The 18,910-nt window shown below is 52.7% G+C and overlaps 1 protein-coding gene across 3 annotated transcripts in view; it reads right to left on the bottom strand.

Annotated features, from left to right (window-relative positions):
- Window positions 1-5,746: 5,746 nt before the first annotated feature.
- LOC126643540 (sphingosine-1-phosphate transporter SPNS2-like) overlaps window positions 5,747-18,910 on the bottom strand; it is a 122,759-nt gene continuing 109,595 nt past the window's right edge. For 2 of the 3 annotated variants that reach the window (XM_050321964.1, XM_050321963.1), the window contains 2 exons: window positions 7,507-7,553; window positions 5,747-5,891 (listed from right to left, as the gene is read on the bottom strand). In XM_050321964.1, coding sequence (XP_050177921.1) covers window positions 5,882-5,891; window positions 7,507-7,553 — 57 coding nt within the window. In that variant the 3' untranslated portion in view covers window positions 5,747-5,881. The remainder of the gene's footprint in view (window positions 5,892-7,506; window positions 7,554-18,910) is intronic. The other variant, XR_007629763.1, reaches the window with a different exon arrangement.

Genomic DNA, 18,910 nt, shown 5'->3' with positions numbered 1-18,910 from the left:
AATGCTGTCACCCCTTTGGAGAGCACCAGGAGCAAGTTCTCCCACGTGTTGGGTACCTGGTTCTTGTTGAGAGCTGAGTCTCAAAGTGTTTGAAACGCTATTTATGTTGTAGTTGCCTCCAAAACCACCTCCCTCCCTTCCTTGCCCCTGCCTGCTGTGACCACCCTGCTCCTGCAGGCCTGGCCCTGGCTCCTGTCCCAGCATCCGAGGGAGCAGGGCTGGGTCAGTGGTTGGGCTCGATGATCTCAAAAGTCTTTCCCAACCTCAATGATTCTGTGTTTCTGGGAAGGCCCCAGTGCTCTCCTCCCTCCTGCAGAGGAGTTGGGTGCTGGCTCCTGGCAGAGGGAAGGGCCTGGAGCAGGGCTGTGCCTGCTGTGCCTTCAGCTCTCATCCCACAGGAGGGTCTGCACCACCAGGCAGAGATAAGGGCATTGGAAATGTCACCGTTGCTCTTGGAGGGAGGGAGAGAAGAGCTGCAAAGGGCTGTGTTTGCCCGTGGCTGTTTATCTATCTGCCTTTGCAGTGATTCTCTCCTCAAATGGCTCAGGAGTCCCTGAGAGGCAGCAGCTGGCAGGGACAGTGCAGACCCCGGGGGTGCAGCTTCCCCTGGCAGTGCAGGCCAGACCCTCAGGGAGGTGGCTGGTCCCTGCATCTCCGTGGTGCTCCAGCAGAGCAGTTTAGGACTGGACTCGTCCTGCTGAACCTTTTCTCCCAAACCACGTATTCATCTGGAGGTGGCTGCAGGATCTTGACTGCAAGAGCTGCTGTTGCAGCCTGCAGAAGAGCTGCAGGTCTTGGTTCCCAGGCAGGTGTTGACAATTATTGCCAATCCTGTCTCCAGGAAGAAGGCCCTGTGCTCCAAAGGGGCCTGTGGGCACTGGGGATGCTGCCCTGCCTCTGCCATTTACTGCTGAAAGCTGGTTCACTGCCTCGTTAAAACCTCAATCCGAGCTAAGCCCCTCCAGCTGTCCCCAGAGCGCTGCCTTGTCCTGGGTTATGCAAATGCAGAGGAGGCTGCAGGGCAGGGCTGTCCTGTTCAGTGATCCTGAGGGGAGCAGGGGCTCAGACCTGAGCACTCACTGATGATCCCTTCCCTTCTCTGTGCCTCCAAGTAGGACATCCAGGGACTTTGTTCCAGAGAGCACTTGTGTGGCACCCAGAGCCACCACACTCCTGCTGTGGCCACTGCTCTGGGCAGGTCCTTGCCCACAGGAGCGAGCTGAGGCCGTGGAGCCGGGCTGAGCTGCTCTGGGGTACCTGCCAGGGTCCCTGCGGTGAGGAGTTCACGTGGATCAGCTCGTCACTCGTTTTGGGAAGGGCACAGCACGAGGTTAAAGCAGTGCCAGCTGTTGTTTGTGACTGAGGGCTGGCAGCTGGGCAGTGCCAGATGCCAGTGGCTGAGCTGCAGAGGTGACTGACCCCTGCCTCGCCGTGGGGTGCTCAGTCTCCAGTGCCTGGAACAGGCAAGGGGAGAGGGGACAGGAGAGCTGCAGGGCACGGTGAGAGTCCTGCTTCACTAACAACTCTCTTGCCAATTAAATTACCTGGCTGTGGGCTGGCTTTGATGCACAGCTTAGAGAAAGCAGTCACTAATCCACCAAGTCAAATCCTGTTGCACCAGCACTTATTTGTGCCTTTTAACAATCACAGAGGTTTCATTTTACTTGATTTCATGTCCTGTCTGTCGCTTGACCTTCAGGACTTCAGGGGACAGAGCGTGCTTTGATTTTAATGAAGCCTTTTCTTTTCAGCTGTCCAGAGCTCTGTGGCACTGAGGAGAGCTCGAGGGTTCTTCTGGATGCAGGAAAAAAGAAAACAGCCACAGGCCCTGGGCAGTGAACTCCAGGGAGGGATGTGGAGTCCTGAGAGGGTGGGCAGGCCCTGGCACAGGGTGCCCAGAGAAGCTGTGGCTGCCCCAGCCCTGGGAGTGTCCAAGGCCAGGTTGGATGGGACTTGGAGCAACCTTGGCTAGTGGAAAGGTGTCCCTGCCTGTGGCAGGGGGTGGGACTGGATGAGCTTTAAGGTCCCTCCAACCCATTCTGTAATTCTGTGATTTTTTAAGTACTGTCCTGTGTGTCATACAGAGGTTTTCCCAGGGACACAGGAGAGGGATGCAGTGTTGGAGCTGCTCAGGAGAGGATGCCTTGCAGTCAGCACCCCTGTTAGAACCACGCCAAAGGCTCCAGAGACACCAGGACACAACAGCACCAGCTTGGGCTTCACGAGGTGCTGCACAGCAGGTGCTGGAGGGGCTCAGGGTGTCACCCTGGGCCAGCCCACCAGGCTGTTGTTTGTCAGAGCGTGGGTGGCTGTGGTAGCTCCACAGAGCCCGGGTTTGTGAAGGGGGCAGGGGTGTGGGTGCACACACATGGGTATGTCCATGACCCAAGCCCAGCTAAAGCTGCTGAGCTTTCAGAGCCCATCTGCTGGACCATCAGAATTTATAAAATTATGCTTAATCAAGTCCTTGACATAGGGTGATTAAGCTGAAAGCCCTGAGACGGTGCTGCCAAAAGTGGGGGTGGCTTCAGCGACAGGTCCTTTGCTTTAGGGTGTCCTGGCCTGGACACTTGCCCTGTGCTGAAGGAATAGGACACTGAAGGGGGTGCTGTGGGAGGGTCTCTCCCAGCTGGTCAGGGGAGCCTCAGCCACCCCTGTGAGTGTCACTGCACATCAGTCCTTCACCATCCCAAGTGTTCCTGTGTGGAGCAGCCTTGTCCCAGGGGTCAGCCCAGCAACCACAGGAGTGCACAGCCAAGAGGTGACACAGGAAAAGGAGCCAGCAGGTACATTTTAAATACTTTTATTTCTTAATTTACATAAAGGTATATATTTGGCTTATTTATCTTTTTTTTTTTTTATACTCTGAGATTCACAATCAATTGCTCTTAAAAAATAAAATAGTCATTTGCTTCTGAAAGAAATCAGAAAACTATTTTATGCTCCTCCCTTGTATAACAAGAAAATTATACTAATACTCCCATACATCACATAGTAAAAGTGATTGTTAAGTGCTGGTTTACCAAACAAGAAAGCAAATGGGGAAGAAAACGAGCAGTTGGGACGGAGGATGCTGAGAGAACTCTGCTTCCCAGAGCACAGCCAGTCATTTGGGGGGTTTGGTCTCACCCTGAGGGTCTCCCTTGGCCAGTGTGAAAGGGGAGAGGCTCCTGGGGCCACCCAGAGCTGCCCTGGGAGCGATGGCAGCTGGAGCCACTTGGGTTGGCAGTTTTGCTGCCTTTTGGGGCATTGTCCTGCCTCCCTAGGCAGGTCCCACTGCCTCAGTTCCCCTCCCTGTGCACAAACCACTGCCTGGGCAGCGGTGCCAGGGCAGGATCAGCTGGGAGGGGGCAGTTAACGCTTTAAAAAATCCCCTTTAGGAAGTGGAGGAGAAGAAAACCCTCGTGGTTCTCTGAGGGCAGCCTGGAGCCTTCCTGGGACCTGACACTGCAGGTCCCACAGCCCGTGGGGAGCTGGGAGGAGCCTGGGCCTCCCTCTCCTAGCCTGGAACACGTGGGAGCAGGGATTCAGGCATCCCTGGGTGCAGGTAGGACTCAATTCTCACTCCCTTGCTTGCTCCCTTCCTCTTGTTCGACAGAGCCCACAGCAATTCCTTCAGAAGATGAAACCAGCACCGAGCTCTGGGACCAGGGCCTGTCACAGACAAGGGCACTACAAACCACTTCAGTTCCCTGGTCGTGGCTGACTCCCCAGAATTCAGTTTAAGGAGAATTCCTGATCTCTGAACCTTGGCAGGAATGTTTCATTTTGTTGACAAGCAAATGCTACGACAGAGGGAGCCTATTGGAAAAGCAATTTCGGAAATGTGGTTAATCTGCTTTGGTCTTGGAGATGAAATGACTGATTGTTGGGTTGCTTTTTGTTTCTTTTTAAACAGCTTAACAAGGAATTTCTTAACGGGAATCAGAAATTCATGTGCCTTTAAAGCCAAGAGTTTGGCTCCCACACTGCAGGGGCCTCGTTTCCCCTAGGAATGTAAACAGTGGCACGAGGTGGGAAGTGAAGCATTGTTGGGGATTTGCCTTGCTTTGTTATTCCAAGCACCCACTCCCTGCTCTCCAGAGGATGCCCAGGCACTCGAGGAACACTTCTGGCTCCAGTTCTTTAGCTGAATCTTAGAGCTGTTGTTCAGGTGTTTCAGGTGACAGAGCCCTTGCAGAGGAGTCCTGTGGGGTCTGAGGAGGGGGAAAGGCTCGTGGGGTGACAGGAGTCACCTCTGGAACCTGCCTGGGCAGGGACTGCCTGGGGTGAGCACCTGGAATCACAGCCATCCCCACTGCAAGGCTGTGCTGGAGGTCCCAGCACGGCCTGGAAGGGAATGGGAGATAAACCCAGATTTACCAACGGGACCTTCCCGTGTCTCTGGGCAGCCTTGAGGCCCAGCCAGGACAGCACCTTCCAGCCTTAACTTGCACCCAGTCCCGGCCTGGCAGTTCCTGAGCTGGTTTAGTCCTGCTTGGAGCCCAAGGGCAGCCCCTGGTGAGCCACGAGCACAGGAGGGGCCTTCCCCTGCTCGGGGTGCTGAGCTGGAGGGGGATCTGAACTGACAGGGTGAGCAGAGAGGGGGAGTGGGGAGCTCCTGGAGCCCCGTGGGAAGCAGCCTGGCTGGGCAGGGCCTGTGCTCTCTGTGCTCTCCTGGCTCTCCCACACTCCTGCAGCACCACCTGGCATGGCATCAGTTTGGCTCGTGGAGGCTTCCAAGTGCAGGAAACGAGGGAACAAAACCCAGTGGAGCGGCCCCAGGACCATCCCTGCACCTGAGAGCTGCCCAGTTCAGACACTGGCCTTGCCTGAAAGGCCTCAGATGCACCTTTGTGAAGGTGCAGGTGACACCCCAGGGAGAGCTCTTGGACTGGGCAGGGTTGGGTGTGCAGGAGCCCAAAGGCTGCTCCCGGGAAACAGAGTATCAGCCACTGCTTTGGAACACTGACAGGGAGAATTAGCATCGACAGTCCGTGTGATATGGCATCATGTAAACAAAGCACGAGGTCACTGGCACAGCAGTATTGCACTCCCAGGCCCAGGGTACAGCGGTTCAGCCAGGTGGATTTTGGTATTTTGAAAGCCTGTGAGCCTCCCAGGCAAGGCTGAATTGAGCGTCTGGAAAACTCCAGAGCCCGCAGGGATTTCTGCCCAACGTCCTGGGCCTTTCTGTGACAACCACCAGCATTGCCAGTGCAGTGAGACTCTCTCCTCTGCCCACTGCTCAGCCTCAGGTGACAGGGAAGGTCACCCACTGGAACTCCTCCTGTGGTGCCCTTGCAGGGCCTGACACCAGGGCTGAGACAAGGAGAGCTGTGGACATCGCTCATGTCTGCTGTGGTTGCACAGGCAGCTCCAGGTTTTAAACATTTAAATAAAAACTGTTTATCTAAATATATATATATATATCTCATCTAACATCTTCAGCAGAGATAAAGCATCTTATGACATACTTAAATAAAAAATAATAATCTTGAGTTGAGCCTTCAGTGTCAAAGCAAAGGTGATGCACAGAGCGGGCTCGTGCCGCCCGTGGGTGTGGGAGTGCTGGCAGAGCAGCAGCATCCCCAGGACACCAGCCCTGCAGACCACTGGACTTCATTGGCTACAACTCCAACCATGGACACGACCTGCAGTCACTCACTTGGGCAGCAGCTGTTGGTGCTCAGAGGAACAAGAGCCCTTCCCCTGGAGCGGGTCCTGTTCCAGTTGTTCTGCTCCCCTCCTGCTGCCCGACCCCCAGGCTGGGCTGGGGTGGGTGTGGTGCTGGAGAACCCCTCGGGCTGGAGTGGAGCTGGAGGATCCTCTGGGATCCAGCATGGAAGGGCTTCGAGCTTGAGGTTGGTGTGGTGGGAGCAGAGTCCACGAGTCCTTTCCTTCAGCAGCACCTGGGAATGGGAAGGGGAGGGAAGGGGGGGGTTAATGGGGAGCTCCCAGGGATGGATTGGTAAAGGGGCATCCCAGCTTTGGGGCAGGGCCAGCTCAGAGACCCTTTGTCTCTTTGCAGGGGGGGCCAGCAAAGCCTGCCCAGGGTGGAGGCAGCACTTTGGGATGTGCCGTAGCTGTTTGGAATGGGAAACAAATGCCCTGTGATCTGGACACGCCTCCTCCAGGAGAGCAGCAGCAGGTGTAGCTCCTGCCTGCTGTATTTTGGGGCATCAACCATGCCCTGTTTGCCAGGTGTGTAAGTACAACTGTTGATGGAGCAGCTCAGCAGATTACTGGGATATTTTTGCTACACTGTTTTTAACCCCCTCAGATTATTAAAGGAAAAGGGACTGACTGGGGGCTTAAATTGTCATTTTCCAAGCCTCTGTCCCTTGGAGGGCCCAGCAGCACAATCCCAGCTCTGGCTGCTGCCAGGGCAGAGCAGGCACTGCTGGTGGCCCTGGCTGGCTTCGAGGAGCCACATCAGCACCCCCTCCCTGCTGAGGAGCCACTCGTGGGGCCTGTCCAGCAGCTTTCCAAGATAACAGGGCAGGGACAACCAGTTCTCTCACTGCAGGATTTCCTGTCAGAGGGTCTGGGCTCCATGTTATGCAAGAAATTGCCCCTGACCTTAAAAATCAGTGACTGCTCAGTCACAGAACAATTCCCTGTGACAATGGCCTGGTTTATCTCAACCTCTACAGAACTGGAGCAAAAAAGAAGCAAGTGCAGTGAAAAACCTTGCTGTGCCCAGGACCCAGGTGGTCACTGTTTTATAGGGCAAGTCTCAGCAACACTATCTTGTATTTCCTCCCAGATTTGTTGAGGGGTTTGGTTTTTTAAACAAAAGAAAACAAACAAACAAAAAAACAACCCCCAAACTTTTATCTAAAAGCTACTGATAAATAATAATGTGTGAGCATCCAGCCCTGAGCCTGCAAGCTCCTGGCAGCCCCATCCCACAATCCACTCTCCTCTGTGGAAGTAACACATCTGCTGTGCTAGAGATTGCATGAAATCTTTTCCCTCAAAAGGCCATTCTTAAGTGTCTTGTTGAGTTCTGATTTTCTGATTAGTCTCTCAGTGCATTTAGTTTATGGGGAAAGAAATCTCCTCTTCAAAAAGCTGCTGTAATTAATTTAGGCTCCAGTGAAATGCTGGGAAGTGTTTTATCACTCGCTGTGGCTGTGGGGGAGTGATAAGGAGAATGTGGACACAGGGGGGAAGGGGATGGTCCCTCTAGCTCAGAATTGTCACCCTGGATTGAGGGTGACAGTGGGGACAGTCCAGCAACAAGAGGAAAGAGGCAGGTGCTGCCAGAAAACAAAGTTTGGGCAAAGTTAAGGGTGGTGGTTTGAGGGCAGCTGGTGCTGGAGCCAGAGCAGGGCAGCAGGAGCTTGGTGAACACCAGGTTTCCCTGTTCCTGATTTCCTCTGGTTTGGGCTGAATGTGGCAAAGGTGCAGAGCAGGGCTAGGTAAGGAAACTCCTCTCCAGGAATGAGGAAAGGAAGGGGTGGGCAGGGGTTTGGGGGTGCAGGGGCAGCTTGAAACCTGTTGCTGGTTTGGGTCACTCACCGTCTCAGACTTTGACAGAGGCTGGTGGCATCACGAGCTGGTTCACCCTGGTGAAGGGAAAACAAAGGGGTGTGAGAGCTGCAGTCAGCAAAGAAAGGAGTGCCCAGTGACCTGGTGGATCCAGGTGTCGGTTCCTTAACAGTGCCTGAAGAAACGGGACACGAACAACTGTCCTGCACAACGGGATAAAGCTCAAACCCTGTCACACAGGGCTGTCTGACAGCAGTTCTGGCAGTTGCTGGAACATGCCAAGAAGCATTGCTGACACTAATTGACAAGGATTTGGGAAGGTCCCAAAGGCAGCCAGGCGTAGTGACTGTTTCCCCGAGCCAGAACAAGAGTGTTTGTACAGCGGCTGGTGGTGTCCTTCAGCCTGACAGCACCAATGTAAACAGTCACCACTGATAAAAATTAAATTACATTAGGAGAAAAGGAGCTGCCTCTCAGTTTTTAGCTCCTGAAGACCTGCTGCTGTTCTGGACACCAGCTCCTGGGTGACGGACGGCACCCGGCGGGGACCGCGGTGTCACCCGCAGCTCCTGCTGTGAGGGGACAGCTCCTGCCTGCCCTGTGGGACCCAGGCACAGCAGCAATCGTCCTGCAAAGTCCAGCTCTTGGACCTGCTCCTCCTACTTGCAGTACAGACCCTGGAAAGTCCAGCCTTCCTCTGCAGCAACCACGTCCCCTCCCCGCGCCGCTCGTCCCTCCCAGAGTGGGTAACTCGGGGACAGGAGCCCTTTGGGACCTTCCCCCTGTCTGGGTGCTCACTGACCTCAGTGGGAGCACCTGGATTCTTACAACAACACTGGAGACCCCACCCTGCTCATGGACCTGCCTCGCCTTTGGCTGTCCAGGGGCTTCACCCAAAGGCTCTCTGGCTGTCCCTGGGCTAAAGGAGCATAAACCTGAGGCACAAAGGGAGAGCCTTCTCCTGACATTTGGCTGTGCCACGTCAAAATAAGGACCAAACTGAGCCAGCAGTGTGTTAGACCTGTGCTGTCACGTGCAAAAGCAGCTTCTCTCCCAGTCAGGGGAACACCTGGGCAGGTGGACAGGGGATATCACAGAAACCATCACTGCCTGAGGCCCTGCCAGGTGGGAACTCAGGAAAGGTTGATTCACTAAAACTCACCTGTGGCTCTTCACCACACTTTGTACTGACCCTGGACACTCTTTTTTTTTGGCTGAAAAGGTCTAATGCTGGATTCAGACATATTAACCAGTGCTCAGAGCACACCTTCCAAGAAATCTCTGCACTGGGGATTGGCCCAGCTCAGCCACAGCTCCCAACTCCACACCAACCCCACAGAGATTTGTCTCCACAGTGCACAGAAGTCTCTGTGCCTTCTCTGCCTTTGCAGGCCATAAACTGAAATATTTCTGATGGAAGAGCTGACTCAAGATCCTTTGTACAATCACCATTCCTGGTAACCCCACTGCACTGAACATTGTAACTGTGCTGTGGTAGCAGAATTCACCAGAGACAAAACACATTACCTGGGAATGCTAGAGGCAATGTCAGAGGGAGGAATCAAGCTATGGAATGTCATGGAACTGTCACAGAATGCTCAAACTCCAGAGGTTTGAATGTGCCATAATGTTTGCAAGTCATGTCCCTTGGCATGTCATTCCACAGGATATACACAGAAAAAGTTTTGTTTTGCCATGACTTTGGCACAGAGAACCCACCTGCACTGCTGATGGGGGAACCATAAATACAACTTCCCTGCTTTTCTTCCTTGTAGTTCAGCCTCCTATGGGATAAAATGTACCTCCCTTTTATTTTAACACGTTTCCCTCGAGTTCTGCTTTATCTCTGTCTCACAGATGGGAACGGAGGCCTGGAGGGGCTAATCCTGAAATGCATTTGGAAGATTTCACGGGAAATTAGACCCCCACATGCCTGGAGAACCTGCTGGGGAGAGAAATGACTTTCAGGGCTCACACAGGAGGCTGGTGGGCAGAAGGGAGAGCTGACAGTCCCCAGATTTTGGTCAGTGCTGTGCCCACTGCAGACGCTGCTCCCGGCTCAGGCACAGCCCTCCCAGCGGGGCAGGTGGGGATTTGTTTATTTCCTTAAAGCAAACCCACTAATAATAAACTTTAAACTCTCTTAGGTGGCAAAATGTAGTACATGGGCTTAAACTAACAAGGCTCAAGAGCATCTAAATCCCTGATTAAGTCCCACTTGCCTTTCTAATGAAGATAATCCCCCACTGAATGGCCCCGCTTCCGACCAGGGAGATCTCACCCAGCACTGGCTCCAGAACTGCTCTGTTTTCTCTGCAGTGTTTTCTTAAGATTGTGAATGTTTTCATTCCTTGAAGAGAGTAGGGTGGGAACCAGTCTGTTGTTTCCTGAGGGGAAGGAAACTCCCCCAAATTGCCTTTCAAGAACAGAAGCTGTACAACTTTTCTTGGTGGTGTTTTGTTTTGTTTTGTTTTTATGGGCTCCTCCCGCAGTTAAAAATGTGGCTGATTCCCTCTAACCCCCATCCCTTCCTCTCCTGTCAAACCTAAATATTTCTCCTAGATCCTATCAAACCATTTCCATGTAGTGTGACAGCACCTATAATTCTGAAGTATTTATAAGCCTGTCTGTTTAATATTAAACTACATGCTCCAGAGCTGTTAAATATTTATGCTATGTAAAACGGATCTAATTCCACAGCACCTCGGCCGGTCAGAGACCTGCAGGAGGAAAAGACAGCGGATTTAAGATAACAGATGAGTGGCCAGGATTTTTTACAGGTCAGCTGAGCTCTGTTTCAGGATCTGGGCAGGATTATTCTCTGAATGCTCTGTCCCTTGCAGCCACAGCTGATGGAGGTTCCAGCGCTGCTGGGCAGCCCCCAGGGACTTGGAAGAGCTTTTGCTGCCACATCCAGGGCGAGAATGTTCTGCTCCACCTGGCCCCAGATCTGCCTCTCACCTGCAGCCCCACCTGCCCCAGCAGTCCAGGGTGGAGCTGTGGGGAGCAGCAGTGGGGCTGGAGTCTGAGCTCCAGGGATGTGACACCTCTGTCCACGAGCTCCAAGCCCAGCCAGGAACAGCTCAGGAAGGAGGACACAGCCCAGTGTGTGCAGCACCACCATGCCCAGGGCCCCAGGAGAAGGGCTGTGCTTCCAGAGAGCCTTTGGGAACGCTGCCAGCCCGGTGAAAGTCCCGTTTCACACCCAAGTTAAACACCACCTGCATTTCAGCATCCTGCAGCTTTCCCGGGTTTCCTGGATTTCCAGGCTCTGGATTTTGTAACTGGGAAGCATATTAGGAAATAATGTCCTGATTTTTACAGCCTGCTGTACTTAACATCACTTAACTTTTACAGCCAACAGTAAAATGCTTCGGTGGGCCTGAAAAGAACTCCTTTTTTGAGTGACTGAGCAGGAGTTTTTGACTTTTTGAGCAGGAGCTCGTTCAGCAGACAGGACTATTGGGGCTACAGGGGCAGCTGGGCCACTGGACTCAGCAATTCCTGCCTGTGATTAAGGATCCCTCTTCATTTCACTGCAGAGAATTCTGTGTTGCTGATGCACTGTGCAAACATCGAAGTGCCTGTTAGAAGCAGCACTTTAGGAAGGGACACAGATGGTCCAGCCTCCAGCAGATTCCTCCCTGTCTGAACTTCCTCAGATGTTTCTGGGCGTGTTAAAGCTCTCCAAAAGGCCTTGTGAACACACTGAAACCTGAAATTTATCCACTGGTAAATGAACCCAGGGAGGTACTTGCACAGGAGGGCACTGCTGGCGTTGTCACTGTAACTCCTGCAGGCCACCCACAAAACATCACAGAGCAGGAGAGCTGGGACAGCTCCAGGTGGGGGTTCTTGATCTTCACATGCACTCGAACTCCACCAGGGAAGTGAAGATCCCAGGGCAGGAGTGATGCTGTCGGTGTGCTCTCCTGACACCAGAGGACAGGGCAGTTCCAGCTGGAAGCAGCAGAGACCACTGAGGCAGAGGAGCACAAAGTGAATTTAGGCTCGGGCAGAGTCCTCCCTGCACCAGACCCAGCTCTGAACTCCAGCCCCGACTGGGAGAGGGGGAAGTGTCAGGAGGTGTTTGTTTTATCCACAGAGATCAACTGCCCTGAATAACCCCTGGCTGAAGCCGATTGCCAGAACACACCCCCGTTTTAGTGCACAAAGGAGGGAAAGGACCCAACCTTAACAGCTCATCCCACTCCTATTTTCCACGGCTGTCAACACCCTCATTAACACAGTCAGCTTCAGGGGGATAGAGCTCACTGCAGTGACCTGCCAGCAATAAACAGGTAATCAGGACCAAGAACACAACCAGCCACCCCTCAGACATCATCACACCTCTCTCCTGCTCTCCACGCACCCTCCTGCTTTGCCTCACTAAGGAGGGATTTAGAACCCCACTCCACTGGGATTTTTCCACATGTCCCTTGAGGCCTTTGAATCAGTCAAACTCCACTAAATGCTCCGAGTTTCATCCAGTCCTGTCCGGTGCCAACATGCAGCTCATGCAGAGATTTGTGCCCCTGGAACCGAGTCCGTGGCTCTTCTGTCCCTCCCCGCAGGGACCCGCGGGGCTCTCTCGGCTGGGCTCTGCCACACTGAGTGCCACAGCTGCTCCCAGCCCTGCACCACCCTGGCACCAGACACGGAGCAAACCCAGCGGGCTGCAGACTCCAGGTCACCTTTTCCACCCTTCACTGCAGGGTTTTGGATCAAGCAGAGCAGACTGGACCCGTGGGAGCCACTGCTGTCCTGCAGCTGGGAGGAGGTGGCTTTGCTTCCCTGCTCCGCAGCAGGATTCTCCCGGGATGCTGAACAAGCTCTTGGTGCATTTGTGCCTCCAGCTCATCCCCAAAACACGGCTGCAGAACATCAACCCTGCCACCCCCTCGGGAACAGCCAAATCAAGGACTGCTCCCAGGGAACAGCTCCTGCTCTGACCGACCCCAGGCTGGTTTGGTCGTGAGGTCAGAACTCTGGGACACGATTCCCGAATTCCTGCAGAACCCTGGGCTTGGAGCAGCTGCAAACAGGGACTGAAAGGGTTGGTGCAGGAAAGGGGAGCAGCAGTGCTACACCAGCCTGGAGAGGTCCCCCTGAGTGGCACAGGGACAGGGCAGCACAGCTAAAAACAGTCCATGCCCTGAGCTTCCTGATGCGTCCTGACAGGTTATCCAGCCTCCACGAGAGGGCTGTCACTGGAGCTGAGGTCAGGGTGCTGGAGGGAAAGAGTCACAGGATGTGCTGAGCTGGAAAGGACCCACAAGGATCATCGAGTCCAACCCCTGGCCCTGCACAGGCCCATCCCAGAGAGTCACCCCCTGTGCCCCAGAGGATCATCCAAACCCTCCTGCAGCTCTGGCAGCCTTGGGGCTGTGCCCACTGCCCTGGGGAGCCTGTTCAGGATGCCAAGAGAGCACTTCACAAAACCCAGCAGAGAACCCAGCCCGGGAGGAGTCTGGAGCAGGAAACCCCTGCCCACCGTGGCTGCTGCTGCTGCTGCTGCCTGTGCCCACCCACTGCCACCCAGAGAGGGCCCTGGGGCTTTGTGCCCCTCCAGCCCCCCATGCCCAGGCCCAGGGGGGAGCTGGTTGAGCCCAGCGCTCCTGGCAGAGGGCAGAGCTGCCCTTCCCCCGGAGCAGGGCCCGGGGGAGCCCCGGGCTGGGGGTGGCAGCTGCTCCAGCAGCTGCAGGAGGAAATGAATTGGCTCAAATCCCCTCTCCCTCCTGCACATCAGTGGCTTTAGCAAAGGCACTGTGATCAGCATGGACAGCAAATACAGCTCTCCCTCTGTTGGGCTCAGCCCCTTAAAGCTGGGCAGACAATGGGAGTGTTTTCCATCTGCTCCTTTAATCGAGGTGCTGATTTGCCTCCAGAGGAAGGAACGTGGGGCAGCTCCTCTTTTTTCCTCTTTGGCAGATCTTGACAGAGCAGAAAACTGGCATAAAGGAAAAATCAATAACCTGTCCTGCTATTTTCCCAGGCAGCTGCAGCAGAACAGATGTGAAAATGAGCAGCCAACAGCACAAACCAGGGTCCCAAGGACCGGGGTGGAAATGAACTCTGGGAAGATGTGTGGCTCAAAACCTGATGGGCTCAGAATTAAGGTGGGGGGATTTCTAGTGCCATGCAAGATGTGGATAACATCATGCTCTTATGTCCACTGAAATAATGGAGGAAGGAGGAAGTGGAAGGTCTCGCTTTTTCCTTGGCACGATTGAAAGTGAAAGGGGAGAAAACCTGACATTAAAAAGCAGGTAGGATCTAATTAAACCTTGAAACAGAATATCCTGTGGAACCTCCTTTTGCCACTTGATTAGAAACATAATTCTCACCCTCCACAATAACTGCCTCGTGGTAGAGCTCTGAGCTACCAGGTGTGGGGAATCACAGCCCCATGGAATGCTTTGGGTGGGAAGGGAGATTAAAGCTCACCTTGTACACCCTGCCACGGGCAGGGCCACCTTTCACTAGCCCAGGCTGCTCCAACCTGCCCCTGGGGCCTCAAGGAACCATCCCCATGATTCCCAAGCCCTGCCTGCCATGTGATAATGGTCTGGCAGCACTGTTGGGAATGACCAAGCCAGAGCACTTAAACACTCCTTGTTGGAGCACTGGAAGTAACACTCCAACAGTTTAGTCCCTGTTTCTCTACGAGGCTGTTCAGGCTGTGCTGGGTTTGCCTGGGGTCGAGTTCTTTCCCCTCGCAGTGGCTGCTCTGGGGCTGTGCTTTGGATTTGTGCTGATAACACAGAGATGTTCCTGCTCTTGCCGAGCCAAGGCCTCTCCTGCCCCTCCCAGTGCCACAGCCAGGACAGGTGGCCCCAGCTGAACAAAGGGATATCCCAGCCCATGGGGCATCTTCCTTGGTGGGGAGCAGGAGGAGGAAGGGGGTGGGACATTCTGAGTGATGGAGTTTGTCTTCCCAGGTCTGTGGGAAGGGGCCCTGCTCTCCTGGAGGTGGATGAGCACCTGCCTGCCCATGGCAAGCAGTGACTTCACTCCTTGTTCTGTTTGGCTTTGCTTGTGTGCCCAGCTTTTGCTTTCCCTATTAAACTGTCTGCACCTCAGCCCAGAGTTTTCCAGCTCTTACCCTTCTGATTATCTCCCTGATCCACTTCAGTGAGGGGCTGGGAGGGGCTTGGTGGGGTCAAACCCCGACCCAAGCACAAGTGAAGTGCTCTAACAGCCCCACAGTCAGGGCCTGCCAAAAATCTGCCTTGCAGATTGCTCCTCAAGAAGGGCTCATTGCTGCTGCTAAAAGCCAACACCCCTGTAAAATGCTCTGTGATTGTGACAGGCTTCAGGAAACACAGAGCAGGGCTGAATTTTTCATTATTTCTTCCATTTCCTCGTGTCAGAGATTGTTTCTGGCTTGGAGAGCTGCCACCCCCTGCTCAGTGCTCCAGTCACCTGCCTAGGATCTGATCAGGTTTTGTCCCTGGGCCAGGGCAGCCTTAGCAAAGAATCTGTCTCAGTGAGAGCTTAAAATCTCCTGCATGGCAAAGTCCCTGCATGCCAAGAGCCCTCCTCTGCAGTGCCAATGGACCTGCTGAACCCACTGGCAGCACATGATTCCAGTGCCCCCTGTACCCCAGGGCCTTCAGTCCTGTCCTGCAGCTGATGAGCATCCAGGCACAGCTCACAGCACACAGTCAGCAGCCAAGGCAGCAGCAGGACTCCCAAGCAGTTTTTTGGAGAAATGAGCTCTTGGAGAAGGGAGCTTTGCCTTCCTGTAACTTCAGGCACACGGAGAAACTCCATTCGTGCTGTGGGGCAGCACTGAAGCAGCCAGGGGCAGTCCAGGAATATTGTTTTCCTTTCTCCCTGGCACAGGGGATTAACCTTGGAAGGTCAGTCTGGTGGGGAATCGATGGGTTTGGAGGACCCAGAGCTCTGCCTGAAGCCTTTTCCACAGCCCAGAGCTGTGCCAGCACCAGCTGCTTCTGCCCTTCTGCCTGGGCTTCAGCAAAGCTCCTGCTGCCAACAATTAACTCCAACAGCATATTTCAAACACCAGGAGCATTCCATGTAAGGACCACAAGGAGCTGAGCTGGCTGTGAACAACCAAGCTGGCCTCTGACACGTTCCCAGCCTGCAGGAAACCCACGGGGTGACTGAAGTGACAGAACAAATCACAGTTTGTTCTGTATGAGACTGTATTTTCCATGTGCATGGCACCAGCAAAACCAGCATTAAAGTTCAGCCAGTCCCAAGCTGTACTTTTAACTCTCTTTATGGAGTTACAACCTTGACCAGTAAACAGGAGAGAACAACCCACAGCTCTACAAGCAGCTTTTTCCACCAAAAATAAAACTACTTACATTTCCACCACCTCTTCTTCCCTTCATGCTCCCAACACTCTGATTCCACAAAAACCATCTAATGGTCTAATTTTGTTCCACTTGCAGTCTGGGTGTTTATCATGCCACTCCTGGATGCTCAAAACCACACTCTTTGCCTCTCTCCTCCCATCATCACAGATGCTCTGCATCCTAATCCAGGCTTTCTGCTGCAAATTCACATGGCTTTAAAGGCCAAGGTCGTCTTATCTGGGCTAAAAAAGCACTGTGGGTTTCTAGCACTGTAGGAAATGTTTAATTATTGTTCTTTTGTGGAGTAAAAAATAAACAAAGCAGCTGAGTATCAACAGCCAGTGAACTGCTCAAACACCCCTTTAGGGGAGTTGTTAAAAATCCACTTGCTGCCTCTAAAACCCTCAGATCCAAACCCTGCTTCAGTGCAGCACTGAGACATCTCCCCAGGAGAAGAGTCCAGCCTCTTAAAAGCCCTCTGTGATACATTTTCAACTGTTTCAGAGAAGAAATATTATTTTTGGCACTGCAAACCAGCGGAGGGGAGCACCCTCTGTGTCAGTCCAGCTGCCCCCTTAATACCTGTGACACCGGGCATGGAGGGCACTCTGGGCTTTGCTGGCAACAACAAAGAGAAAAAGGAGGGCTGACAACTCTGCCAGTCCTTCCCCTGCCCCACATAATAGGATCTGCAAGCAAAAATAAGGTCAGACACTTTCAAATTGCTGCAACAGGAGAGCTGGGACATCACTTTTTATCTAGTTCTGCAAAAGGCTAAAAATAAGCCTGATGTGAGGCAGAAGAAAGGAGCCTGAAAATGGATTATTCTCATTTTTCCTGTAATGCAATTTGCAGATGTGCTGTGTTTAAGGCAGCAGAAGAGGTGTCTGGACTAGGGATGGTTCTTTTTGTGGCCTGTGGCTCTCTCTCCTTTGTAAAGAATATTTTCTTCCTAGTGTTTGTAGCCTCCACTTTTAAAATGAACCATCCATCGGCACTGCAACCCAGCAAGAGCTTCCACACCCGATCCAAGGCTTTAAGAGTAAAACTGTTTTCTTATGAAATGTTTAATTTTCATTTTAGGAGAAAGGAAAAAACCTGCTGGAGCTGCTTAAATAACCTGGTTCTTGCCATGTAAACAAATGGGTGAAGGATTCAGGCTTGCAGGGGCTCTCAGGTGCTGAGTGGTCGATGGTTTAAGACTTTAAATTCCTTTGTCCTGAGCAGCTGCATCGGTGCAGTTGTTTATCCCTGCTCTGGCAGGGACTCACACTGCAGTTGCATCCTGCTGCCTGATCTGCATTGCTGTATCCTCAGAGAGGACCTCCAGGATTGCAGAGAGGGACTGAGCAATTAGCAAACCTGGATATCCACCCAGAGCATCTTTTCATACCTCTGGGAAAATACATGGAAGATCTCTGGGTATAAAACCAGGGATTAAGTTAAAAAAATATTAACAATTAAAAAAATAAAATAAAAAACCTCTGAGGAGTACATTATGCTGCACTTTTTGAAAATTGCTCTTTGTAACAGGAGGAGCACACACTGTTCCCTGCTGCTGGTGAAGCTGCCAGGAAGGGCCATGGAGGCTCCGCTCCTGAGCTCTCCAGGGGGAAGCTCTGTTATCTCCCCGTTATCTGCACTGGGAGGGGGAAGGGGACACACACCCAAACCACAGGCACCGTTCTCAGCAGTGCTGAGCTTTCACTGCCACTGGAAGAAGCCCCATGAGCACTCCCAGCCTTGGAAGCTGCTCTGTGCCAGGGCTGCACAGGTACCTGTGATGGAAGCCAGGGATAAAAGTGCAGTTATCCAATTCCTGATCCATTTCTGAGGGCTCTGCTGTGGCGACACTGTACGAATCATCTTCCTAGAATCTACCTTGGGTCTCACCAATTTTCCTTAAGCAGGTGAAAAAATCCAGCACAGAGTGGAGTCATGCTTGGAAATAAAATACAACTGCTTTTTAAGCCTCCTCTGCAGAGGTACAGAGTGGGAAAAGAAAAACAAGTCAAGTGAAGTCACAGCAGGAATTGTATTGGAGTGGTCTGAAAAAGAATTGAAGTATTTATCATTACTAGTGCCTAAGAGCTCTTACAGAACCCGTTCTTAAGAGTTTTCTCTCTCTTATCACTTTGGAAGGGTGGGATTAAATTCATGTTACAAAAATTGCCCCCGAAATGATTGGATTAAAGCACAGTGATGTACTCTGTCCTGTTCTCTGCCAGTCCTACATTTACTAAAAGCCTCTTTAAGCTGTCAGACTTCTGAAGCAGCATGACAATAGTTATAAAAGAATTGTGTTTAAAAAAAAATAAATAAATAAGGAATTGCTGTAGGAAGCAATTTTTTTCATGAGTGTTTTTGTGAGAGGGGCAGCCTTGTTGACTGGAATTCCTGTGCCAAAAAAAGTCACCTACAAAATATGCCAGGAATTGTGGCAACGACAAAAGTAGTGTGAAAGGCTGGAAATTCTGTTTTTGAAAGGAAGCGTGGTGGAAGCTGGAGGAAGCTTTACAGGAAAGAGAGGTTGCTCTCCTGGTATCTGCCCTGCCCGGAAGGAGCAATTATCTCTAAGCAAATGCCCGGAGACCGTTACACAAAGGAACAAACACACACAGAAATCCCGGCAAGAAAAACCCCGAACCAGTTTTCACAGAGGTGTGAAAATGAAAGCAGGGAAAGCTCGGTTTCCACAGGCTGCAGAGAGCAGTGTTCCAGTTCTCTGCCCCCGCATCAGTTCATTCGGGAGGTGGGTGACACTGCCCCGTGTGCCCCGACCCCGGGGGTGATGGATGGGTTTAATCTCCGGCGCCCGCGATTCCCGCAGGTTAATTGATTTCTTTTGGCAAAGCCCCTTTCCAAGACCCGGGGTCTGAGCAGCAGGACTGGCTGGAGAGGGAAAAACAAGGCATCTTGAAATAGAAATTCCTCTGTACCCAGCAAGTAATAGGCAGGAGAGGGGGGAGGGCTGGCAGGAAGGTGTGCGGTGCCAAGGGCAGATGGCCTGGCACGGAGGTGGGAGCTGGACGGTGGATTTGGGGTCCAGCACGGAGCTTTAAGCTGCTGAGAGCAAAATGCTCTGTTGTCTTTCCTCTCCCAGGCAA

The sequence above is a fragment of the Myiozetetes cayanensis genome, unplaced genomic scaffold, assembly GCF_022539395.1.
Source record: "Myiozetetes cayanensis isolate MyiCay16 unplaced genomic scaffold, myiCay2020 scf27, whole genome shotgun sequence".
Classification (NCBI taxonomy): Eukaryota; Metazoa; Chordata; class Aves; order Passeriformes; family Tyrannidae; genus Myiozetetes; species Myiozetetes cayanensis.
The sequence above is the reverse complement of the archived record's forward strand: the minus strand, read 5'-3'. Positions and strand labels throughout refer to the sequence as shown.